General features: G+C 39.4%; 1 protein-coding gene across 1 annotated transcript in view; it reads left to right on the top strand.

Annotated features, from left to right (window-relative positions):
- Positions 1 to 26,139, top strand: part of LOC138613395 (anoctamin-1-like) — a 33,599-nt gene extending 7,460 nt beyond the window's left edge. Inside the window, exons 2-26 of the mRNA XM_069687061.1 lie at positions 265 to 404; positions 504 to 642; positions 5,729 to 5,827; positions 7,094 to 7,245; positions 7,375 to 7,429; positions 7,601 to 7,649; positions 8,067 to 8,122; positions 8,372 to 8,413; positions 9,111 to 9,175; positions 9,482 to 9,616; positions 12,007 to 12,167; positions 12,288 to 12,370; positions 13,559 to 13,570; positions 15,980 to 16,054; positions 17,666 to 17,734; positions 17,857 to 18,058; positions 18,454 to 18,565; positions 18,742 to 18,799; positions 20,085 to 20,185; positions 20,363 to 20,505; positions 20,627 to 20,779; positions 20,937 to 20,989; positions 22,150 to 22,334; positions 23,066 to 23,171; positions 24,532 to 26,139. Of these exons, the coding sequence (XP_069543162.1) occupies positions 265 to 404; positions 504 to 642; positions 5,729 to 5,827; positions 7,094 to 7,245; positions 7,375 to 7,429; positions 7,601 to 7,649; positions 8,067 to 8,122; positions 8,372 to 8,413; positions 9,111 to 9,175; positions 9,482 to 9,616; positions 12,007 to 12,167; positions 12,288 to 12,370; positions 13,559 to 13,570; positions 15,980 to 16,054; positions 17,666 to 17,734; positions 17,857 to 18,058; positions 18,454 to 18,565; positions 18,742 to 18,799; positions 20,085 to 20,185; positions 20,363 to 20,505; positions 20,627 to 20,779; positions 20,937 to 20,989; positions 22,150 to 22,334; positions 23,066 to 23,171; positions 24,532 to 24,792 (2,706 nt within the window). The 3' untranslated portion in view covers positions 24,793 to 26,139. The remainder of the gene's footprint in view (positions 1 to 264; positions 405 to 503; positions 643 to 5,728; positions 5,828 to 7,093; positions 7,246 to 7,374; positions 7,430 to 7,600; positions 7,650 to 8,066; positions 8,123 to 8,371; positions 8,414 to 9,110; positions 9,176 to 9,481; positions 9,617 to 12,006; positions 12,168 to 12,287; positions 12,371 to 13,558; positions 13,571 to 15,979; positions 16,055 to 17,665; positions 17,735 to 17,856; positions 18,059 to 18,453; positions 18,566 to 18,741; positions 18,800 to 20,084; positions 20,186 to 20,362; positions 20,506 to 20,626; positions 20,780 to 20,936; positions 20,990 to 22,149; positions 22,335 to 23,065; positions 23,172 to 24,531) is intronic.
- The last annotated feature ends 235 nt before the right edge of the window (positions 26,140 to 26,374 follow it).

The following is a 26,374-nucleotide window of genomic DNA, read 5'->3' as shown; positions in this document are numbered from 1 at the left end:
GAGAAACAAAACTATGAGAGAGGCTGACTGTGGCTTCTCTCGATCACTAAATACTCAACACCACTGCAGGTAGCCAAACGTTTGGTGTTTAGGGAAGGGAAAATAAAAGAAAGTAAGAAAATCATAATATAGACATTAAACCCTGTCACTATACATGTTAAATGGATTGATTTACCACGATGCAAAGCAGGTTAAACTGTGATGTAGTTTCCTTCATCTTAACTCCTCCCCTCTCCCTGTCTGTCACCTCTTGCATGCTCCCAGCTGCTGAAGGCCCTCACTCCAGAGGAGAACACCCACTGCCAGCATGGCCTCTTCTTCCAGGATGGTCAGCGGCGTGTCGACTACGTCCTCACCTACCCAGTGAAGAAGCCGACCTCGGGCCGCTCCTGCCGACAACCAGGGTACCTAGTACTCACTGAAAATGCTGTCGCCCGCAGCCTCCGCCGCTACCCTAAAAACCGCGAAGAACGTCTCAAACGTCACCAAGCACAAAAGGCGAGAGACTCACCTGCGGGGGACGTGGAGCTGGGCTTTCAAGGAGAGACCCTCAGCAGCCAGGAGGACCACAAAGCGTTCAGGAGGGAGGAGTTTGAGGGGAAACTGAGAGACATGGGGCTGGAGCTGGAGAAAGAAGAAGATGTGAGTTATTACTTCTGTCCAGGCAGATCTACTTCTTAAAGTGACTGTGACATTCTGATGCAAAGGTAACACAGTTAGCCAGCACAAAAGCAGGAAAACACATTGTTGGCGATACTCCATGCCTTAAAACTAAACTGCAATGGAAGGATATAACCAAAGATTCAAGCAAAATTACACTTTACTTGCTACACCAGCTATTTTCCTCTGACATGACACATCAGGGTGTGAGGCTCAAATGCTGTGATAATGTGGTGCTACTGTATTTCAGGCTTTGTGTAAGTAAAAGGTTATTGACAATCTGTATCATTTGAGCACTTCTGGCAACAGAAAGATAGTAAATAATGAAAATCTGGGGGGAAATTTCAAAGTACAACAACTCAAATTGAACAAATAATAATTCATGAGCTACCTTAAAGTCGAGGTGAAATGAAAAATGTCATTTTAATCCTTTTAGATCATATCCCCGGTAATATTGTGCATCTATTTGACAATATAGGCCAAAAAAATACAGAAAATCCATTTCTTCGTATTCTTATATCAAAATCTGATGATTTTTTCTTCCTGTAAAAGAAAATATCACGTGTGCTTATGTAAGCTAGTACCAACCAGTTTCAACCAATAATATCATGACATCCACCTGTCAATCAATCTGCAACATTTAGCCGCAGAGCACCAAGAACGCTCGGTCAGTTAGCTAGCTACTGCGCTGTGGAGAACGTCTGTCTACGCCCACTTCTCAACGATCAAAACAAATCCTTCTAATTATATGTCCCACCTGCACGTCCTGTTTCACTCAGAAATACGTCACGATACGGAAGCTAGATACTTCTGATACTTGAAATGCCGTTTCATCTCGACTTGGCACTTCCTAGATAATATTATGTTGGCTAGTAAGTACTTTTACTACCTGTTTGTTGCAAGCTAACATTAAGTTAGCGAGGAATTTAAGCCTTTATTATTGTTAAACCCATAAAACGCTTATGAGCTTTCAGCCACTTCCTAGCTAACTGCATCTATCTACTAAGTGGCTGGATGCTAACGTCCGCTGTTATCTGACCCTAGCTAATGTGTTATCCAATGTGTGGTTTCATCTTGAAATAGAAACATATTTCCTTCCATTTTCACTGTTCATTGTCCTTTCAGTCGCTCATTATTTAGAAAAAGTGAATTGATAGCCACAGCAGTTTAACATTAACAGTGTTTAAGCTTCCCACCCTGAGCATGGGATCCGAGGAAAATGGCCGCTGTATGAGCATACTAAATGACAAATTATATGAACTTCCCCCATCCTATGTGGGCATGGATTCTTTCCCCCCTCCAGTTCAATGATAATAACAAAAAATCTTTTTGAAGCAAAGATACACTTTCATTTTTACTTTTTAATTCACAGTTTAAAGTGCAAGTCCCTCTAAATTTCTGTTTATCTGGTGGGAGAGAGGCGTCAGCACAGACGGTTTAGCACCGACAAAGTGAAATCGAACTTGTGCTGCCAGAACTGCCAGAGTTTTGAACAAATTACATTTTTGTTTCAGAATGTTTTAAGATGTGTGGCTGGTAAAAAATGGGTTCAATATTTGCTATTAGGCGAAGAATCAGTATTCATTTCTCTCATTAAAAGAGCACCAACAGTGCAAACGTGATAAGATGGGTTTTTAGTCAGGGGCAGATTATGCATACTTGTTGTTTTTATCTGGAAGGTTGTATTTATTATAGTTTAGTTGATCATGTCTTATTTTCCCCAACTATAGTTAAACCTTTGAAATTATGTTTTTTGTTTTGCTGTTTTTGATTTTGTTGCACCAGAAATTCTAAAGAGAGCATGCACATAGATTTATAGGGGAACTCCAACCCTTTAATACCACAAGATCTCTTTACTAGTCATGGGTGGGGTTGGGTTTGCATAACTGATTCCATTTTGGACTCAGTTCATGTTTAGCAAAATACCTTGATTAGGGAATCTTAAAGAAGAATTCTGGTCTCTTATTTACAGATAGGGTTTGGGTCTTAATGACTAATAGGTACAAAACGTTTTTTATTGGCTCTTGTAGATTGCTTTAGCTGGCAGCTTTGATATGGACTGTAATGGCTGCAACAGTATTTTTTAGAGCAATTAGGACCAATCAAAACTCATCAACTAAAAGTGCTTGTCTTTGACACTGACAGACTCATGTTGCTATTATAAGTGAATAATTTCAGTCAGCCTCATCGCTCTCAGCAAAGCCACCAGACTCAATTGGGAAAAATAAAAAATGTTGCCGTACAGTGGTCTATCACTGCTAATTGGTTACCTTCTTGGTGCTTTTGTGTGTTACAAAAATGTTGTTCTAAACTAACCATTTAGAACATCCAATAACATCACACAATAAGAAACTTACTGATAAAGACTCCTGTAGACTCGCAACACCTGTGTTCTGTAAAGTTTTTTCAATTGAGTCTGGAGGCTTTGCAGAGAGTGATGCAACAGCTGTTACTGGTTAAAAAAAGGATCCCTACATGTCGGAAAACAACCCGAGCCTATCAGTGGCAATGCTATGTATACTAGCCCGATATGCTTGTGTTCATACTGTATATGTGTGAAGAGCTGTAGGCCTGCTGGAATATCTCCAACCCTAAGACTCATTCACACTCAGATACTACCAGTAACTGATCCCAGTGTGTTAATAGAGTTTTACACAGCATCCTGTCTGACCCGAGCTGCTAAAAGAGCATGTATTTGACTTCAACAAGAAACATGAGTGTACTGATGACATACCAGAGTATTAGCAATCTTCTACCCATGTGTTTCCCAGCTGTCAGGAGATACGAGAGTGTTTCATTTAAAACAGATAAATCAACCTCTAAGTCTCAGTGTAGCTGCTCCAACAGAAAATCCCTGAAGATGAGTGTTCATGGATGGCATCAAATATTAGGACTGAATCCAAAAGTCCAGACTTCACTAGTATTAAAAATGCGAGGACTTTGTGGGTAAGCTCCTGCAACCACTGGGAGATTTGAGGGCTGTCCAAACCCACAGTCCACCCAGTTGAAAGAGTCACACTTTTGTTATATCACTCTTTACCTGAATTTTGCTATGAACTATGGGTAAGTCCCACAACAAAGTTTGCAGACATATAGGACACACAGAAAGAGACAGTCCTGAGCCCCCACACACATAATGTTCTGATGCCATGTTTTTCATTTGAAAACGATTGCGATACCTAGACTTGCTTATTGGCCGATACAAAGTTACCCTTCTGATACCAGTGCATCAAAAAATTATACATGATATCTGAGGAAAAAAGTTATTGCTGACATTTTTCTAGCTTTGACTAACATAACATGATGTCACATGATAATTTACCCTCATTTAAAACAGTAACAGTGCCGATCAGTAACTTTTATTTTTAAAGACACCCTCCAGTCAAAAAATCCAGTGTTTAACCTTGTAAACATCTCCATGTGGTGTTCTTCATGTGCTACAAGACATATCAGGGGTAACATAAGCAGTCATCTCCATGGCTGGGCCTGTCTGCTTTTAAACTGCAGTGTACCAAGGACAGGCTGAACAACACGCTATAACCGCCATCGTAATTCTTGCAAACTCACTTCTGACTAATAACGTTAACGTAACTACTAATTACTAAATTTCAAGCTAGCTAAGTTTCAACAAGTTGCCGCTAAACAATGGCCGAGACATGTTTGTTTCCGGCTTATCTACGAAGGAGATAAGTTGTAAATTTACATAGTAGGCGGGGACTAGCGAGGATTATTACCAGGTAATTAAGCGTATTATGCTGAAAAAACATATCAGACACAATTTCTTATTTCAAGCAGAGCACTTTATGTCTTAAAACATGACTGGAGCTGCTCTTTAAGCTTTATGCTGAAATGAGAAGGTTGGTGTTAAACCCAACAATGTGTTGCTCTATCTCCTTATACTTGGTCAGGCAATTGATCCTTGGTTTTGGTCCTTCGATATGACTTGTTAAAGCTCCAGTGAGGAACTTTCGCTTTGTGTCGAGTTTGGCGCCCCGTGTGGACAAAACCGTACCTCTTATCTCTTCGCTGATTTTGTCCCGAACATGCTTAAGTGGTGGTTTTTAACAAAACATCTTTCTTTAACAGTCACATGTATCACTCACTTTATTTTTTGGGCCTGGAAAATGTAAACAAAAGCAGCGCAGAAAGCGCTCACACAGCTCTATTAGTCATATGTGTTTTTCGACTGTTACTTGCGTCAGAGTCACTTTTATATATACTATAGGAAGAATATCCAGTTGCTAAAAAACATCATGCAGGCAAGTTTTTATGTGACCAATTAACACTGAGTCTGTTTTATGAGTGAACATCCTTTTGAGACAGGTTGGCCTCAGATTTGTTTATTAATAACTACAAGAATTTCCGACACATCCACACGGGAACAACTTCAAAAATTTAGGAGGCGGCCAATTTCTTGTAAAACAATTTGCAGAGTTGCAGCTTAGATATATCTGTGGATCAGCCGCGTAAAGGTGTAAGCTGATATTCTGCCTATGTATAAGATGTCCTAATGCCAGCGTATAAATAGAAAATAAGACTCCCCTCAGCAGAGACATGTAGCGTCTGAGCTGAGATTGCCAGTACCACATAGTGGATTCCCACCTTCCTAAAACTGGGCAAAAGGGCAGATGTGTGTCACCAACTAGTTTGTGTGGTGGTTTAGTGATCCCCGGTGGTGATGCACACTTTGCTTAGCCAGGTACAATGTTGTAGAGAGGCTGGAGTCAAGTTTCAGTGATGACAAATCACATAATCTTTCCTCACACCTGGCGTAAAAACAGCAGACACATTGCATGGATCGAGCTCAGTTTTCATAAACTTGAAACTCCTTGGACAAGCGTTTCCAGGATATGACCTGGATTTTTATCATGTTGGTCAACAAAGGCATTGCTGCAAACCAGGTGTAGCTTATCACAAGGATGAAAACAGGTTCTTTTTTTTTTCTTTTTTTACATGAAAAGATCTGCTCTGTTTTTTATTTTTTAAAGCGTCTTTTCTGCATTTCTGATGACATCAAAACATATTTTTGGTTGGTATAACTGAGCCGTGTTTACTGTTTGTCCTTCAGACCAAAATCCCAGGAGTTGCCTTTGTGAAGATTCACGCTCCCTGGAACGTTCTGTGTCGAGAGGCAGAGTTAATGAAGCTAAAGATGCCCACGAAGAAGGTAAGACTTTCATTTTTCACTGTCTTTTTAGGGATTTTTTTCGGTATTCAGTCCCTCTAGAATTTCGCAGGCTTTTTCTGTAGTTGCTGCGGCTTCAGTTGCCTGATTTCGCGGCAGCTTTGTTAAAAGGTTGCAATGCAAGTTGCGCTGTTTGAGGCTTATTTCTTCATCCACTGTGAGTGACTGGGACAAACGCTCCATTAAAACCATCTATTAGCTGAGCGAGCTGTTTGACTTCTGACATCACTTCCAGTTGATTTTTGTGACAAGAGGCCAAATAAAATGTGTAATACACTCATTGACACTAAAGTCAAGCAGTTAAACTCTCATTTTACACTGTGCCTGCACATTAAATGCTATTTATATGTTCAAAGAAGAGAACAAGTATAGATTTATCATTATGGATTGACGGTATAGACTCTCAATAAGGACACTGTAGTTAGAGGCCTGATTAGGTCGCTCATGAAAGGGAAACAATCACCGGATCCTCGTTAGAATGGCGCTGCAGTCTGCTTCACACACACTAAAAAAGTACATCTCTAGCATGCAATGTTGAAAACATATTAAAGATGCAGTAAAAGATCTGATGTGTATACAACATTGCAGATCTCAAGGGATCGATATTTTGAGTGTCAAATAAATTAGTTTGGTGACCTAAATGACTTCACATGCGTAGGGAAATAGGATAGTTGGTCAAATTTGCAGAAAAGTTGCGGCATTTGGCCAAAATTGCAAAGTCGAGAAACCAACCAATTGATTTTGCATTAATTTACGGGATCGCAACATCGCAACTTTGTGGAAGGACTGTTAAATTACAATAAACTGATTTGGTCCAAGACAAATTCTATTGGATGTATGTATATTAGGTATTTCCAAATTTCCATGCATTACAGTTTTACAGTAACACATAAACCCTTCCCTTTCAGAATACACAACAACAAAACAGAAAACTCAATGTTTTGGGAACAAGGATAAAAGCCTTTTTATGATGATTTTATTTGTAAAAGTCATAATTAGTTGCTGCTCTTTTCCTCACTTTCACTATTATGAATCACTGTGAAATGTGTTTGTAAATGTAACGGATCAACATGCAGATGCCCCCAAAACAATGAATGACAATGTTTTATGGTATTTAATGTTGGTCCTTTGAATGGGCTGTTAAAAATCTTTAGCTTGGTGAAATAATTTCAAACTATGAGGATTTTTTTTTCAATATTTCAAGAAACCTTGATTAAAATGTGTTTTTGTGTTTTGTGTGAGTTCTAGGTGTACGAGGTGAAGCAGTCGGGCAGTGTTATGGAGAAGATCAGCTCTCTGGTCAGTAAAGTTCTGGAGCCTCTCCACCCTCAAGTTGAGGAACATCAGTCAAAGAACTATAAACACCTGTCACACACTTTCTCAAGGGAAAAGCAGCACCTGTGAGTACACTCTTTAACACTTTGATGTAAATATTTGTAGCTTAACATGCCTGTAAAACTGCGAGTTTGTTGTTATTCCAATGTTTTCAAAAATGTTGTGTCGACTGTTGTTTTTGTGTGTATGAACAGGTTTGACCTCTCAGACAAAGATTACTTCTTTGATAGTAAAACTAGGAGTTCAATGGTAAGTCCACTAAAGCTCCTTATTACAGACAGACATTTATCATCATCACCATGAAGTTGTTTGTTAGACATGCATTTTGTAAAACCTTTTAGTCACTGAAGCTAAGAATGGTTGGGTTGTTGAATATTTTCTTCAACAGCCTTAAATTACATTCAGTTCTTTCTTTTTCAGGTTTATGAAATACTCAAAAGAACAAAATGCAAGGCCAAGTACAGCATGGGTAGGTTTGGATCTCTGTCTCTCTAATGTCTTGTCATTGCACAAGATCAGAGTAACTTTATACTTATGTTTGCTAATTGTTCAGGTCATATCCATAAATTTCATGACTGTGGAGAGGAAATTTTTCAGGGGATTTGTTATCAATAAAGTTGTATAAACAAATTGGGTCCCCCTGCCCACCAGAAAAATATAGAACCTTAAATCCCCAAACACAAATGGCTGCCATTGGCCATGGTGGATATTAATCCTTTCAATAGTTTGGCCTAGGATGGAATTTAGCTCAAGATATTCATAATTTGTGACTTTTCGATGACCTATTTTTGACCTTAAATCCAAGATGGCCACCTGAACATGCTACACCAGGTTATAGGTGCAGAACCCACAGTAACACCGGCATGTGTTTGTTTCCCCTCGGCAGGTATTACCAGCCTCCTTGGTAGTGGTGTCTACACAGCAGCTTACCCTCTTCATGATGTGAGTTGTACTGAACTTGAAAGAACTTAAAGAGTATTATAGCTTGTACTAGATCTTTATATGCTTATGTTTTGAAGCTGCTCTGTCACTTTTGAAAGATGGCCACTAGAAGATGAGGTGAAAAGATGGCAGCATTTAAGAACTACTGCAGCTTCACCTTTTCTTCAAATGTCACATGATGAACCCTGGTTTCCAGTTTCCAGATCGTGTGTTAAGTAACTGGCTTTAGTGTTGCTCTTTCCTTTTCAGGGAGATATTAATGAAGAGAGCGCAGAGCCCAATGACAGAAAGGTGAGAAATTAATTTCTATATTTATGGAAGCAATCGTCACACTCAAGTGTTTAAAGTCTTATTCACTTTCACATGTAGAGCCCACAATGAGACACACACAAGCACAACAAAATAATCTTGCACCACTCCAATTCATGTATGTATTAATTTGGCCGTTAATATTCCAGAATTCTGGCCATTAAAGAAAAACAAGCTTTGAATAGTTATATATGCCCAGTTAAATAATCAATTAGACATGAATTAATTCATTAGACATCATCCTAAATGTGTGCCTCTGCATTTCATCAACGTTAAATAAAATAACGTTAAAATAAGCTAATTGAAGAAGCCAATATAGGTTAAAAAAATAAAAAATAGTTTTAGACCTGTTATTCAACTTTTTTAGATTTATACTCAGTCAAATTACCTTCTAGCTCATCTGTGTTCACTATATAAACTATACAATCCAATTAGCAGTGTGTAGCTTTCAGACAACAACTGTCCCTCCTCTCAATGTGGGAATCTGGTGAGACTTTCATTCTTCACAACGATGACATGCATGATCTGTACAGAGGTGAATATATGGTGTACACACGAAGTCACTGTTCACTGTTGAGGAAACAGGAAATGAAACTTCCACTAAAGAGAAATGTACAAAGGTGAAAGGCTTTATAAACCTGAACAAATAATGCAACAGTATACTGATTGTCTTCCTCAGCTTTTGTATGAAGAGTGGGCAAACTACAGTGTCTTCTACAAGTACCAGCCCATCGGACTCGTGAGGTACGGACATAATTCTATATGGCCAATCATTTGTATTAATAGAAGCTCAGAACCCATCGACTTCTGAAAGTGTAATGTTCAAAGTGTTCTGTAGTATTCCATGTTTCCTGGATACATCCAAAGCTCAAATGTGATTGGTCAATACTACTCAGACTAAAAATACAGAAACCAGAAGGCCTCCTCTTGGTCTTTCACCTGCAGATTCTTGACAAGCTAATAAGTACAGTTAAGATTCCCATGTGCTGATACCAGCATGGTGGTTTTGTCTCAGTAATCTCAATAATGTGCTTCTTTTGTTTTTTATAGGAAGTACTTTGGTGAGAAGATTGGTTTGTACTTTGCTTGGCTGGGTCTGTATACCCAGATGCTGATTCCTGCCTCTCTTGTGGGGGTCATCGTCTTTTTGTATGGATGTGCAACAGTTGATGACAATATACCGAGGTAAACATACATACACAAACTCAAAAGACACGCGCATGCACACACACACACACACACACACACACACACACACACACACACATGCACAATTAGCTACTATTAAGGAGAATAAACATGGAGCTAAACCTTTTAATTGAACAACTTGTCTGTCCATTGAAAGGTCTAACTTTTGCCTTATTTATGTGAACAATTCTTATTTGATAAGTTTTAGGCATACATATATTATAAATTATGATATTGTAATAATCAGCAGTTAATGTTTTGATTAACTTAAGCCTGGCTCCAAGCAGGTATCTTGCTTTTCACAGTCTGACCAACTCTATTAAGCTGCAACCTGATCTCATGTAGACACTTTATGGCTGACTAACCAGACACTAACAGCACATGCTTCTCTGTGGCTGCAGCAACATGTTGGTAGAGGTGTGATTTGGATGTTTTAAATGGTTAATTTGGATTCAACCCCCGAATTATGGAACAAAATAATAACATTAACAAACTAACTGATTCAGGCAGTGGTCGACAAGCAGCTCCAATGTGCTGCAGTGTAACATTACTGTTTTTGTCGATGGAGTCTGGTGACTTTAAAAAGAGCGGTGTAACTGCTGTTTCTGATCTGAGGCTGTCAGTAGCAAAACAAGCACTGTTAAAGTATGTATTTGATGTGGCGCCCAGGAATATGTTCCAGCCATCACAACCCTTTTCTAAGCTGCTGGCTGAAGCTATCTACTGGAGCAACTCTGAAACAATTTGTTCCTCTTAGTCAATTGGACCCCAAACTATGTAAAAAAAATAGGGTCAGCATTTTAATTTTTTGGAATTTCCCTTGAAGGTGATGTTGTGAAATGGTGCTCTGTATGCAACACACAGACATGAGATTGATATTAATCTCACTTTTGTTCAGAAATAAAATGCATGTAATTCCCAACTAGAATATTCTTTTAGGTAAATGAATTAAAAAGAGTCTAAAAGAGAAAAATAAAAAATAGTCAAAATAAATTGTCAATGTAAACCCTATAAAGTTAAAGAAAGTCAAAGTGGATGAACAGATGAAAAAAAAAGAAAGAGTTTGATGAATGAGTTGAGAAACTACGACCTCCTCTCCTTCCTCTCCCTGCTTCTTATCATCCACAGGATATTATGACACATGCTGCCGGCACACGTTTGCACACTCTGCAGACACGCACCACACACGCTCATTAAAAGTGTTAATGTCACAGTGATCTGGCCCACAACCACACAGTAAGACAAAGCAGGCCACCTGTCTGTCTGCTTCTGAGTGGTCCCAACTGTGTTCAGCAGGGTACAGCTTCAGGGAGAGGACTGCTTCTATGAGACTGCTGAACAGAAATCTCTACATGGAAACTAACAATTGTAGGAAAAACTGCTGATCATAGTCTTACAATATTTTCAGATCTTGAAAACACAATTAAAAGCGTTGCTATTAATATTATGAAATAAATATATTTTTTTAAATATCTTAAATATATACTATTTGTGTGTTTGTCTAAGTTCATTGTATCATGCCATCTCACAATATCTCTATGGAAATACTTCTGCTACTGAAGGGGGAACATACATTAGATTGTTATGCCAATATCACTTTAGAGAAAAAATGGATTTCAAAATAAAAGTTATTTTTATACTTTAGGGATCTTTGAGCAACAGCACATTACCAGAAAGAGTTAGTACCTGAACTGGCTGAAAGTTTATGAATCTCTGCAGCTGTTTGACTGTGTTTTTTGATAAATGTTGTGTTCAGTTTGTGTTCTTAAAAGTTGTGTTCAGGGTGATGGATGCTGCCTCCTGCTTATTTCTTGACTCTGATGTATGTGTCCAGAATCAAGGGCCAGTGAGCACCAATGATTATTTGTGACAGCATCTGTTTAAGATCCGGCCACAATAATGACCCATCACCGTCCTAAATCAGGCAAATGACCGTTATGACGTCTTTTTAAACTTTTAATAATAACTTCAATAATATCACTTTGATGGTAACTTACTTGTAGTAGGGATAATAGCACCTATTTCATCCCTGCCCTAAACGCCTGTTCCTGGACTTTGTAACGTCATTTAAGTGAGTCGATCTCCTGCAAATGGTCTTAAAAAAAACTGTGATCTAGCAATGATGAAGCCAGACAAGAGTAAATCTCAGACTTTTAAGTCTTTGGTGAATTAGTGAGTTTCACTATGAAACTGTAGGGGCTCCCCAAGTTGCAACAACTCTTGCATTGTCTTGTTTTAAGAGTAAATCTAACATAAATCATTATCATGTGAAGAAATAGGAAATATCATCTGTGTGTGTGTGTGTGTGTGTGTGTGTGTGTGTGTGTGTGTGTGTGTGTGTGTGTGTGTGTGTGTGTGTGTGTGCGCACATGTTTGTTGTTTTCCAGCATGGAGATCTGCCATCCAAGGAACAACATCACCATGTGTCCTCTGTGTGACCGAGTGTGCAGCTACTGGAAACTCAGCACCGCCTGTGGAACCGCTCGGGCCAGCCACCTGTTTGACAACCCGGCCACTGTTTTCTTCTCAATATTCATGGCTCTCTGGGGTGAGGAAACACACATCAACTCACTGAAAAATACAAAATAACCTTATGAGTTGTATTTCAGTGTCAGTATACAGTGTGAATATTCATCCGTGTATTTGTCTAATTTTCTTTGGTGTACAGCTGCCATGTTCATGGAGCACTGGAAGAGGAGGCAGATGAGACTGAACCATGAATGGGACCTGACTGGGTTTGAAGATGAAGAGGTTGGTGGTAACAGCAGGCAACACTGACAATGAATTCTGAAAACCTAGGAAAAAAAGAGATGTGAAACACTTATTAAAAAAAAACAAAAAACTGAAAGATCTACTATACATATGTTTTACTCCATATACAAGCTGCCACACCTTTTAAACCTCTTTTTTTTATATATACTATTCAAAATTTGGATTCCTTCCCAGAAGAACGGAACCAGCCAGGTTTATCCTTTTAGTCTTTCAGGGTATTTTACAGGTTTTAGTTATAAGAAAAAATACATCACCCCCTGTAAAAGTTAGTTGTTCGAGATAAAATCAGGTTTGATCCGGGAAATGTATCCATTCTCCTTCCCATGACCTGGAAATGGAGGTTTCCAATACAAATACATTTACCTCTTACAGCAGCTTATAGCCATAACCACTGTACCATAAGACCATAAGGCCATGTCTACACGTACACGGATATTTTTCAAAACGTAGCTTTCTCTGCGTTTTGGTCTTTCGTCCACACAAACGCCGGTTCAGGTCACTCAAAACGAATCTCTTGTAAAACTCAGTGTGAAGACTTTTAGAAATTCCGTTTCCATGGAGACGGAGTAAACAGTGTTTTTGGTTGTGACGTCAGGCTGTGAGGCGTCACAAATGAGGCGACATTCCTTGCAAAATGACGGACTTGTCAAAAACAGTGATGCTTCTAACCTTGCGAACATGACTTTTTCCATGTTTACACATATATGAGAGTTACTCTTCCACTATATTGAGGAGCAGAGGCGTCAGGATGCACTACTTCCAGCAATAGATTTTTTTCAGACTTTTGATTGGCCGTGATTTTCTTTTTTTTCTTCTTTGTATGACTGGGTTTTATGGCTGCCTGTTGGTGTGGCAATCTCATGACAGCGTTTCTGTTGTGTTTTTGCGTTTTCGTTTGGACGGGGATTTTTTTTTATAACGAAGGAACTGTTTTGAAAAATACCTGTGTACAGGCAGAGATGGTCAAAGACATCACCTCTAAAAATGATCTAGAGCAGGAAATGTTTTCGTCCATTTTCATCCATGTTTTTGTGATTCTCTTCAGTTTATTGCACATTTACATATACGTCAAACTTCTCTACACAGTTTAAACATGAAGTGAAGTGAACCTCCCCATCTTTCTGTCCAACCCTTCCCTCTCTTTCTCTCTTGGTTTATTTTTCACAGGAAGCTCTTAAGGTTTGGATACATTCCTATTACCAAATAAACTCCTCTCTTTACTTTTTGTAGACCTTCTGCTGCTGCTGCTGCTGCTGCACCCTCTTAACACATCACACTAAATTTCTGTCACAACAGTGTTACATTTGGCACATGTAGTCTTTGTTCTACTAACATAGTGAACAATATAAAATATGTTTTCTTCATCAGTAGTAGTAGTTAGTAGCTGTTGATGTTGTTTTTCAAACTTTTATTTTATTTATATTTTCATAGGACCTCTGTCTTCATATATCATCCTAATACATCATTTTATGGCTTTATTTTATGCCTTCTGAAAATGATGTCATCCACTATCAAATGTAAACATACAACAGTACAGTGACGTTTCTCAAGTGCTGAGCCTGACTATATGTGTCAAATCTGTGTCATCAGCCTCACAAAGCTGGAACTTCTGTCTTGGATGCCCTCAGAAAACACTTATTTCCAAGGATAGTGCACTTAGATAGATTGCTTGCTTGCAAAGACCTGACACCAAGCAATGGATCATTGTCCTACTGTAATGTAGGACACTTGCTAATCCGTGCCTAAATCTTCTACAAGTGGAGCCTCTACTATACTGAACCATACTGAGCGAAGTTTGTGAAATAGTCACAAAGTTATAATCTATATATTGTAACGATGCAGGGTAGCTAGTCGGATGGAGGAAGAACGAGGAAGAGGCGATACGTGTTGCTAGCTCAACAGAGCCCAGATTTCTTTCCTTCTCGCAGCAACAGCTAAACCGAGGTTGAAGTGCCCCGGAAAGCAACAAACAGGTCGGGGTAACAAGAGTTACAACCGTAACAAAAGGAGCCAACCGTAGACGTCACACATGCAACACTGTCTGGTTATCTGGCAAGTGTGCTCCAGCAATCACCAAAGGTGCCGCCAAAGCATTCTTTTCTTGCATTCTACAACATGCGCTTCAACGGAGAGACATAATCCCTTTCTGCCATCAGTCATCATGGGAAATGTCAACTCTCTGCCAAACAAAGGTGATGAGCTGGAGATATTGGTGAAGACTCAGAAAGTATACCGTGAGTGCAGTTTTCGTGGATCTACCTGGCTTCAGTCTCATACGGTCAGACAGAGATGCTAAAGCTAGTGGCAAGATAAAAAGAAGGGGTCTGGCTTTGTGTGTGGACCAGAGCTGGTGTAGTCTTGCTCGTGTTGCTGTCAAGGAGAAGATATGTTGTCCAGATATTGAATTATTGGCAGTCGATATGTGACCATACTGTGTACCAAGAGAATTCAGTCATAACAATACTTGTGTACATCCCACCCAAGGCAACTGCCGTGAAGTTCTCCAGGATACAGACTAAACATCCTGAGACAAAACTGGACAAACTGGTGAAAAAAGCTGGCTCTGTGATTGGAGCCAGGTTGGACTCATTGTTAAAAAGAGAACGAAACTGAGATCTTCGAGATTGTAACTTAAAATAGTCAGTCAGCAATGCAGTACTAACTCATCAAATGTTGCCTGGCAGCCTTAAGGGCTTTTGTCCAGAAAGCTCTTTCGGTTTCATATGTGTGACGTGTGAAACCAGATGCCAACGTTGGCGCGTTGTGCGGCCCAAACCCTGATCTTTTTCCAAACCTAACCTCTTATTTTTGGTGCCGACACCTCACAGAAAATGGTCACAGTTTGGTGTCTTGTTAAGCCACTAAAAGCTTTGTTTAGGTTAAGAAAAAAGATCATGTTTACGTTAACATGTTACTTTCAGGAAAGTATGAAGAAGAAACTTAAGTCACATTATAAAATGTTAGAATTGAGTAAATGCTGTAGGCTCATTTTCTCAAACACTAATGCACTCTTGGTGTGAGACATCACACCAGAGACCAAAGTGCTTCATCTGTGCTTCATATCAAAATCTCTTTTGCAAGCTTTATCACTGCTGCTTTTCTCTCTCACAGTCACGCTGAAAGGAGTCTGGGATGGATGCCACAAAAAACATATATCGTGCTACTACAGGAGAATGACAAAATAAGACAATAAGGATATCCATTTTTTCTCTCCTGTAGAACAACACATAAACTACAGCCTCAGAAATTCTAAAATTTCTAAATTGTGCAACAACAGTGATATTTTAAGATATTTATATTAATTTAATACAACATTTTTAAGGAGTTTAATTAAATAGTTAATCACAAACAATTACCCGTCCCAGGCTCCATAAACTGCGCCCACAATAACTTAAAGCTGTACACTGATATTTCCTCTCTTTAAGTGCTGACATTTTTTCCTTGGGAAACCTGGAGGAGAAGTCTATGCCTACAAGTGCTTTCAAAAGCTTGTTTTAAATAGGGCTTTAAATAATCAACTCCATTTAACTTTTCCTGTGTGTGTTTCACGTTGTATGTCTGTCATTTGTGTCCATGTCACCATCACAGGACCACCCCAGGGCTGAATATGAATTCAGGGTCATGCAGAAGTCTCTGAGCAAAGATAAGAAAATACGACACAAGGTAATGATGTGGTAGGGTCTACAAATTTGCATGTTTAAATTTCTATTCATTTATTTTTTTTTACCTATATGTGCTTCAAACCCTTTAGCGTGTGCATTAGGAGTGTCTTTGTGTCTTTGACTTTATGTTTTCTCCTGTGGCAGATAGTGAACTGTTTACACTGATTCTATATACTTTTTCAGTCTGTTAGTTTGGAGGCACAATCTGTTATTATTTAATCCTCCTTATTTAATCCTATTTCTTTTAATTCATAAACTCACAGGTAATTTTTTCACAAAAACATCAGAGCTTACTTATACTCATACCAAAACTCCTGATCCACTCAGATGGTTGTGAAATTCAGTAAATATCAATACTTAACTAATACTACTAATGATAATAGCCAAGCTACTCACACTAGTTTGTATCAAAATGACTTGTTTGTTGTACCTGCAAAGAAACTTTTAAATCTGCAGTGTTTTAAAGGTTTTAAACACAACACTTACCACCACAATCCATTCATTCAACTTGAACTCTAATTTAAAGTTTTTTAAATAAATTATCAGGTGAAAGCTGCATTTTATAGCTACAGACTTCATTAATAATAAAATGACATTATACATTTTATTCTCCATAGCAAATTATCGTCAAGCCAATTTAGTTTTGCTGTCCTGCCATTCTGTCAGCCTGTGTGTTTGTTTTAAGCATGCTGTCCCCAAGAAGCTCTATAGCTGTGTCCCAATCCAGGGACTGCAGCCTTCGAAGAATGCGGTCCATGGAGGATGCGCCATTCATAGCCTGTGTAGACCGCTTAAGCTGAACTGAAATAAGACCATCTGGTCTACAGAGGATTTCCAGTTTGCGTCACCAGCTATTCCCGCCCTTATCCTTGCATCACCAAATGCCGCTCCTGTCGCCTAGCTAGCAACAACTAGCTAGCATAACTAATGTCATGTAACTTACCTTCTTATTTTAAAGATAATTTGTTTTAAGGCATTTTTTTTGTGTAACACTAGCTAGTCCATTAAGTTAAAACCCAAAACGTTTACATTTAAAAGTGTATTCCTTGGGCCGCTTGAGAGTCCGCCATCTTGTCTGAATTGGCACGTAATAAATGTCAGGATAAGTTGGGCCACGAAGGATCCATCAGGTGCATCCTTCATGGTTCGGGAAAAGGAGGACAGCTGCTTCTGAAGGAGCCATCAAATTGTTACAGCCTTTGACGCACCGCAATCGGCCTTCAAATACGGCATTCGAAGGATGCAGCTTCTGAGCTGGGACACAGCTTATAGCTGTACGGTTCCGTTGACTCTTTACACAGATTTTATATAAATAAAAATATTATATTAGTAATTAATTTGAACTCTACTCTTGTGAATGTTGTTGCCATGAAATATAACATGAACAATCTCAAGTTAACAGTCACACTACAGTTAGAACTGTAGCAGTTCAAGAAACAGCTTTCCATCAGTTTTAATATATATCAGGTTTGAAATGAAGATGTTTCTGCTGTAGTAGTCCTTCCCATGTTCAACCCCGCTTTCTGTCATCATTTACAGTAACAGTCACTAAACTAAATCTGTATGTTGCAGTGTTTGTGTGTCATAGATTCATTCCTTTATTTATTTATAGAGGGAAAAGCTCACATGCCAAGACCGCCTCCCTGCCTACATGACTAACATTGTCATGATGCTGTTAATGGTAAGAACAACCTTCACATACGAACTGTACATAAATAACAATTGACTAAAAGATAGTTACGTTATAAATTATGTCCTTCACAGTATTCTTTTCATAATGCTGAACACTTTTTCATTGCACAGATCGGTGTTACATTTGCCATTGTGTTTGGTGTAATCCTCTACCGCATCTCCACCAAAGCCGCTCTTCATATGAGCTCCAATCCGACCACACGGAACCACGTACAACTGACGGTTAAAACCACAGCAGCCATCATCAACCTGGTGGTCATCCTCATACTGGACGAAGTGTACGGAGCTGTGGCACGATGGCTCACTGTGTTAGGTAGGTTGGGTGTTCAACTGGCTCAGGATGTTAACTAACCCAGGTCACATGTTTTAACAAACTGAGATCATTTTCTGCTACCCTTTCATTCAGCGTGCGAGCCCCTTTTCTTTTTATCTGAAAAAACTTGACTTATGCATTCGGTACCTGTGGCTGTGAATAACAAAATCATTTATAGACTCTGCAGTCTATAAATGGGTACCCTGACCGGTCTGCTTCTACGCAGCCCCTTACACATCAAACTGTGATGCACTGTGTCAGTGGTCATAATGTTATGGCTGATCGGTGTATACTGTAAGGTGCAGTGGTACCAACAGTACAGTTAAACGGTTTATAATTTAATCACAGACTCTATCCAATCTTTTACTATTCACTCCTTTTTGTTTTATTTTTAGAGGTCCCTAAAACAGACAAGAGTTTTGAGGAAAGACTCATCTTCAAGACTTTTATTCTGAAGTTTTTCAACGCTTTCACCCCCATCATCTACATTGCTTTCTTCAGAGGAAGGTGAGTAACCTCATTATATTTCATAGTCATTTTGTATCTTTCATGTTGGGATCTTAGTTACATTTTCTGTTGCTTTAATCTTAAAACTACTCTTTAATAATTTAAACTAATTCTGAAAAGGATAAATGTTTATGGACACTTTATGTCTGCTCCTAACTCTCCAATCTTCCCTATAGATTGGTGGGCAGACCAGGCAGCTACCTTTATGTGTTTGAATCCTACAGAATGGAAGAGGTAAGATTTACACAAATGATCTGCAACCAAAACCTCTTCTAATAAAGCACTGGCAATAGAGTTTAGGTGGCTTTTACAGGCTCATAAGAATAATAAAAACCCTTGTACGTCACTTTGAAGAAACTTACATTGTGCACTCTTACCTCAGTCAGATGTAGTAGCAGTTAAGTTATACTGACAGCTTCATCCAACACACCAATAGCATAAACTCGCACATCAAGTTTTGGTGTAAGGCATGTAAACTGTTGTTCCTCTACACATGTGATCAAAATCAAAGACAGGATAATAAAAAAAGTTTCATATATATGGTTTTCACAAAGAATGAATTATAGCACCATAAATTGCGCATCATTTGCCCCGGCTATCTGCCCCATCTCAATGTCAGATTCACAAAGCAAATTGCACTAATAGTATTCAAGCGCAAACACACCCATAAAATTTTGCAATTGTGCAGTTTGCTCTTGTTTTGTTTTTGATTGAGGAGAAGCTGTCTGCGCTGCCACTCTCTGCTGCGCGGTGCTGCACTCTCAGGCATTAGTAGCACACTGACGGATCTCAACTCCATGCACAGATCTGTGATGAGCAGGTAGAGGAGGGGGCAGCCCTTTTAACAGTTGTAAAGTCCAGGCGTTAATTAGTTAACTCTCTGTAACGCAATTACATTTTTCAAAACGAGTGCGCCATAGCAGCTCATCCATATAATAATCCCCGTCCTGCGTAAACAAATACATTTTTTGATCACACAAACGGTGAAATTGTCGTCATGATAAGTGAAAACTGAGAGCATGACAGCCCTTATAATACTGCACTGCAGTTACCACTAGCTCTATGCAGGCGGTAATATTTTCACTCTAACTTCGCGGTGCTATTAGCGCTGCTGTTTGTGAATTTGTGGCTTTTTGCCTTGCGGCTCATTTGCATAGAAAGGGACCAAATTTGCCCCAAATGTCTGCATAGTGGCTCATTAAAACATGCACAAACGGCACCGGAGCACAGAGACGCTGTTTGACCTTTTTGAGATCAATTTTACCCTCTACGTGTGCTTTAAGAATAAGGCATTTGATTATGTCATTTTCACTGGTTTAGCAGGTCACGCATCTTTTAGTGAATTCCCCCCTAAGATAGAAAATCTGCTCGAACAGAAAGCTCAGCACAAAGCCAAGTGCTGTCCTTAATAAACTGTTCACACTGATCAACAATCCTTTAAACCCATATACTGAATACAGGTTTTCATTTTGCTTAAGGCCAACTTGTTAATAATATTTTTTACACTCCTTTTTTACAGTGTGCACATGGTGGCTGTCTGATGGAGCTGTGTATCCAGCTGAGTATTACCATGCTGGGAAAGCAGCTCATTCAGAACAATCTTTTTGAGATTGGAATACCGTGAGTATGCATCATCTGGATCCTTAAGCAAAACACATCACAAGTGCAGTACTGACTCTAGGGCAGTGATTATGAAGCTCCAAAGAACACCATAAAACAAGAAGATCCAGCCCTCAGAGTCTCTATTTAGTCAATCATGTTGGTTTGTGTGTGCTTATGGGTGTTACTGTTCCTCAGCAAGCTGAAGAAGCTGATTCGCTACATTCGGTCCAAGCAAGGGGCTTTTCAGGAAGAGGAGAGACAGAAGAAGCTGCAGAGATATGAAACCGACCACTTCCTGGAACCATTTGCTGGGTTAACACCTGAATATATGGAAATGAGTCAGTACCACACACACAAACGCACTACACACGCTCGCTGCTTTGTTTCCCTAGCACTAGACAATAAAAGAAGATTGTATGAAGCTGACAATTAGCAGTGATGACTTTGTCCTGTGTGCAGTCATCCAGTTCGGTTTTGTCACATTGTTCGTGGCATCCTTCCCCCTGGCTCCACTCTTTGCTCTGCTCAACAACATCATTGAGATACGACTTGATGCCAAGAAGTTTGTAGCTGAGCTGAGAAGACCAGTGGCTGCAAGAGCGAAAGACATTGGTGGGTTTTATTTTATACATAAAGAGTTAGAAAATGCATGAAAGTACTTGAGAGTAAAACAAATAGTAAATGTTCCTGAAACAAAATCCTTCAGTTTAGAGAAGCTGTATCAGTCCTATTGCTAAAAACAAGCAGTTGATAGATGTTATGTTTACAGGTATATGGTACAACATACTCAGAGGGGTAGCAAAGGTGGCTGTCATCATTAATGTAAGTAAAACATGAATTTATTGACCTATACTTTCTATGTACTCTAAGATCTGTAGGTATTTTGCATCTTTTCTTTTGGCTTGGCTCTTTATCACATTGGATTGAAATGATGCAGTGATGAAAACCCGCTCCACTAACAAATTGTCCATGTAATGAGAAAAAATCATTACATAGGCTAGGTTTAAAATTTCTCAATCAATGATAAGCTTTTTTTGTTTTGTTTTGTCCTTGAAATATTGTTTATATAAGCAATAGTCTCTCTCCCCTCATGAAGCTTTGCATGGCTGTTTTTTATGACCGATTTCTACCTGATGCCTCCAAAACTGGAAATTTGGTGTGACCATGGAATAGGCCTAAGCTTACCTTTGATACACATGCTGCATTTCAACTACTGTAAATTGCTTCTTTAAAGTTCCTCAATTTCCTCAGTTTGTATCAGCACTTTGCAGCTCTATATGACTCCATCAATGTCACAATTTGTTAAATAAGATTTTGCACTGATAAGAACATTTTATTGTTACGTGTTAAGATATTTTTAAACAAATATTACTATACCATTACTGAATAGTTTTGCCCTCCTAACTACCTTTAAACAATTACAATACAACAATCGCCTATGTTTTTGGCCCCTTATAACCCTCTGACATAAAGTTACGGCTGATCGGCTCAGCTATACTCCTAAAAAGTTTGAGGCACTGCAGCATTGGCTTTTCTTTTGAAAGCAGGAGGCTACATGCACTTTTATACAAAAAATGAATGGATTACTTTTTTTCTGCTTCCTCTCATTTTGAGGGGCAGGCCAGTTTCTTTAAAGTATTTTGACTATGTTCATAAGCAAATTTTGAATCACTCACGTTGCTGTTCATCGGTTGCTTTACATTTATTCACACCTGTATTCTTGTGGCTCTGATGACCCTATCCCGATGACCATGCGTGTCAGAAAGGTGAGGACAATGTTGTGAGTAGCCTCTTGCATGAGTGATGAAACACTGTCAACCCAACTACTACAGACCTGTGCATCGTTTCATTTCAACTTGTATGTTGTTACATCCCACACATATTCTCTCTCATATACTCTATTAACCTTTGTTAACTCCCATTTCTGTCCCTAATCTCTGAACCTTCACCCCTCCCACCACCTCCCCCGGCACACTTCCCAGGCATTTGTCATCTCCTTCACCTCAGACTTCATCCCTCGGATGGTCTACCAGTACATGTACAGCCCTGATGGCTCCATGCATGGATTTGTCAACCATACGCTGTCCTATTTTAATGTCAGCCACTTCCAGGATGGCAAAGAAACCATGGATCCATTGCACCTCGGGTACCCCGTTGAGATCTGCAGGTGGGAAATTCATATCAGTTCAATATTTTCAATTTCATCACATAACCATGTGTCATTCCAAATGTGTTGCTTGGTATAATGAATCAAGTGAGACCAATGTTGAGAAAATCCATAGAGTCATGATATCTGTTCACTGTGAGGTTTGAGATCAGTCATCCTGGATGTGCCACTCGCTGCTGTCCTCGCAATATTATGGTGTTCCTACTGATACTACTAGATCCATGTTTACAGCAAAAAATGCTTAAACTCAATCAGGTGAATGGAACATACTTAATCAAACTGATTGTGCAAACTCTTAATCTACCTCGCGCTTCACCGCATTTTACACCCGAGATCAGAGAGAGCTCTTTCTCATGATTCTCAGCCTTCGGTGCGGCTTCGAGCTGACTGTCTGCACTCTCACCCTCAGCCTTCAATGTTTACTACTGGCTTTTAGCTGTATCCTACATGTGTTTTTTGCTAATCCACACTAAACATTTCCTGCTGTTGTACTTCACATCTAGTTCCCAGTGTCCTGTGGTCCAAAGTCTAAATATGCACTGACAAAGACTATTATTTGTCATTTAACTTACATTTAAGAATAATCCCACATACCTCTACACACATCTGAGTAAATAACCTATTAGCAACATTGTAAATAAATATATTAAAGGAAATTTCACATTGTACAGGGGTGTTTTTAAAACTTTTCAATTGAATGCCAAACCATAAATGTCTTTATGTCTCTACAGGTATAAGGACTACAGAGAACCTCCTTGGTCAACCACTCCTTATGAGATCTCCAAGGAATTCTGGGCTGTGCTGGCTGTCCGACTGGCCTTTGTTATTGTTTTCCAGGTAAGGTAAAAAAGATAAGATAAGCTTTATTGATCCCCCACAGAGGAAATGTACTCGTTACAGCAGCTCACAAAACAGGCAAATTCAATAAATTACTCAAGTAATAACAAGACTAGGCCAAAACCTAGTATGTGGCTGACTGCATCAGGTCAACGTGCGCTTTTGTGGGCAATGAAGCGCAATGTGGACAAGGACTGTCCTTATGAGGCCGATGACAACGTGTTTGAGAGCAGGTGCGCTCTGCAGAAGTAGGTGAGGACAGCGGACGGACAGCCCCACCTACTCCCTGAACAAAGTATCCAGAGTCTTATAGACAGAGAGTCTCATCAGTGAAGGTCCAATATTCTCCATGATCCGCCATTGCGATGTCGCAACTCTCTCTCTACGGCTCTGAAAGTACTGTCACTCACTCACTCAGTCAGTCAGTCGTATACAGACCCATGTGTAGGGCTGACTGCCGGGGTCAGCAACAATAGAGAAAAAGCAATAAAAATGCAGATACTGTCATCATTGAAAAGCTCTAGGGTTTGTCTCTAGGGGCAGGGACTACATTCGTGGTGAATGGAAGGGGAGCATTCCTGGGTCCCAGCTCATAATATCATCTTCTGTTTGAAGATACCTATTGTCCCCCATCCCAACCAGTGTGGAGGGATACAGTGCTGTACAGTACTGTCCCTTGAGGGGGGGGTTCAGTAAAAGTGTCTTTAAGTTTTATATTTTTTGAGATGCATACGTTTCAGAGCTGCATTGGTAGATTGGTAGAAAAATAAGTATTAGCTGTAGATTTATCTTATGTCCATCCCTAAAAACACTTTTTACATAACCCACCTTGAATTGTTTTTAATTGTCGCTGTTATTCACAGTAAGAGTTTTCTCAAACGCAATAATAATTAATAATCCCCATCATGTGTAACAGCCCCAGAATGTCTCCACACATGTGGACAAAGTGTGCCATGTGCCGGGGTTGAGCCTCGGACAGCCCCGGGTCATTTGCACAGGTTTAGCTGGTGCAAAAGCCGTGCAATCCTTTAGTCAATTCCCCCCATAGTGCATCTAATCCCCCCTCCCTTTCTTGTCCCTCTCTCTGGCCTTCCCTATGAATATGAAAAATATTAATGACAAAAAGAGAAACATTGTCAATTTAAGTTATTTAAAGCTCCTTTGAGGAGGTTTTAGCTGCTCATGAAGCAGACTGAAATTAATACTGATGCCTCTTCTTGACCACAAAAGCAAACAATGCCATCAGCTAGAAGAATTTTGAATGTCTATAAACACTGCCACTGTGTCGGAATTTGAAATTAACTTAATTTACAAAACATTTTTTTAAATAACATGGTTCCCTTTAATTTATTGTTTCCAGAATGTTGTGATGCTGATGAGCGACGTTGTGGACTGGCTAATTCCAGACATCCCTAAAGACATCAGCCTCCAGATCCACAAGGAAAAGATATTATTGGTGGACCTCTTCATGAAAGAAGAGCAAGGCAAGGTCCACAACCTGGAGAGTAGGGCCTCTACAAAGGGCAAACAGAACTGCAGCAGCAGGAGCAACAACAACAACAACAGCACAACGGCTCATCACCGCTCTGGACTGCACAACAACAGCACTAAAAGCCTCTAATGCTCGCAACATAAAAGTCTTAGTTCAGTCTTAGTTAGAACATTTCCTGGCAGCCTGCTATCAGGCCAACCAAGACTCTGTGTTTTTGTTCTTGTTCAGATCATTCCAACAAGTAGGAGAGCAGCTGTCTGGTAAGTTGTGAGGAAAGTAAGGGTGAATGTATGAGGCCAAATAAGTCGCGATGTGAGCTGTGTAACTGTATCTCAATCTGCATACTCAGATTTATGAATGTGCACATTAATTTTTATGTGTACACAGGTCTGTGAATGTGCACACAAATGTGTAAATGGGCACACATATTTCAGAATATGTACAAGTGTAATGCATGCACATATCTCTTTATATGTATAAGATTTATACATATGTATTATCTGAAGATGTATACTCAAAAAACTCAGTGTAAATTGCTTTTTATTAGTGAGTAAAAAGTGCAAAGGTAATATTTACTCAGCCTGTTGCAAATTACTGTAAGGGTTGCTAAATCTGAAATGAGTGCAAACACATTTTTTTCTGTTACTGCACATGGATTTTTTGTGGAAGGCAGTTTTGGAACTGGAAATGTTTATTTCATCTTGTATGCGGCAACTATATGAAACAAATTTATGAGAAATAACAGGTTGTTATATTGTTGCTTTTCTATGTTGTTTGCTGAACAGAAAGCTGTGGTAAAAAAAAACCCTTTGTATTGAATCTTTTAAAATGTTTTTTTCTCTCTCTGTCTCTGTTACTCACTGTTTGGAACTGGTTTTACTCTGGTTTTCTGAGCAGAAGCAACAAAAGCAGATGCAGATTTTACAACAGCTTTTCTCAGATGTAAAATCTTAGCCGTTATGTCTGCTGCTGGCCTTAGTATACATATTGTATGACAGATTATACACATTTCTGTTTGCTTCAGTAAATTAGGGCATTTTTACATTTACATTTTTACCTTTTTGCAACTGAAACAGTGCTGCAAATATGTGGTTTATATCTCCATATGTATTAAGATGCTCCTTCATGAGCTAGAAATAGAGAATTCTGCTGTTTAAGGTGGAACCAAAGAATTATCCTTGCCCACTGAATTTGTGTGTGCCAAGCTCTTACGGTTCCCTTTACCCTGAGCTGTTCAATGTAACACCTTGGATCTGGTGTCTTGATTGGTCAAAGCTTTCTTCACCTCCACGTTGTTCCCGTTGATGGTGTGGTGTTTGGTCAGCACAGCTTTGGTTGTGTTGTCATTGTCTCGGAGAAAACAAACCCGAAGCCTCTCTTCATGCCGGTCTGCTTCTCAGAGACACACAAAACACACATTCTCTACCAGAGTTGTAGAGTAAAGGAGAAACAGAGGACATTTTTTCAATGCATCAAATAAATGGACTGTACTTATATAGCGCTCTTCTAGTCTTTGCGACCACTCAAAGCTGCTTTTACACTACATATCACATTCACCCATTCACAAACACATTTATACACTGATGGCAGAGGCTGCTATGTAAAGTATCCAACTGTCAATCAGAAATCACATTCATACCGTTGGCATTTGGGGTTCAGTGTCTTGCCCAAGGGCACTTCGACATGTGGGGAGCTGGGGATCGAACCTCCG

This window comes from Semicossyphus pulcher, unplaced genomic scaffold (assembly GCF_022749685.1).
Source record: "Semicossyphus pulcher isolate SPU_LCO1_2020_fin unplaced genomic scaffold, fSemPul1.0.p SCAF_8, whole genome shotgun sequence".
NCBI classification, from domain to species: Eukaryota; Metazoa; Chordata; class Actinopteri; order Labriformes; family Labridae; genus Semicossyphus; species Semicossyphus pulcher.
Note: the sequence above shows the minus strand (reverse complement) of the source record. Positions and strands in the feature narration are given on the sequence as shown.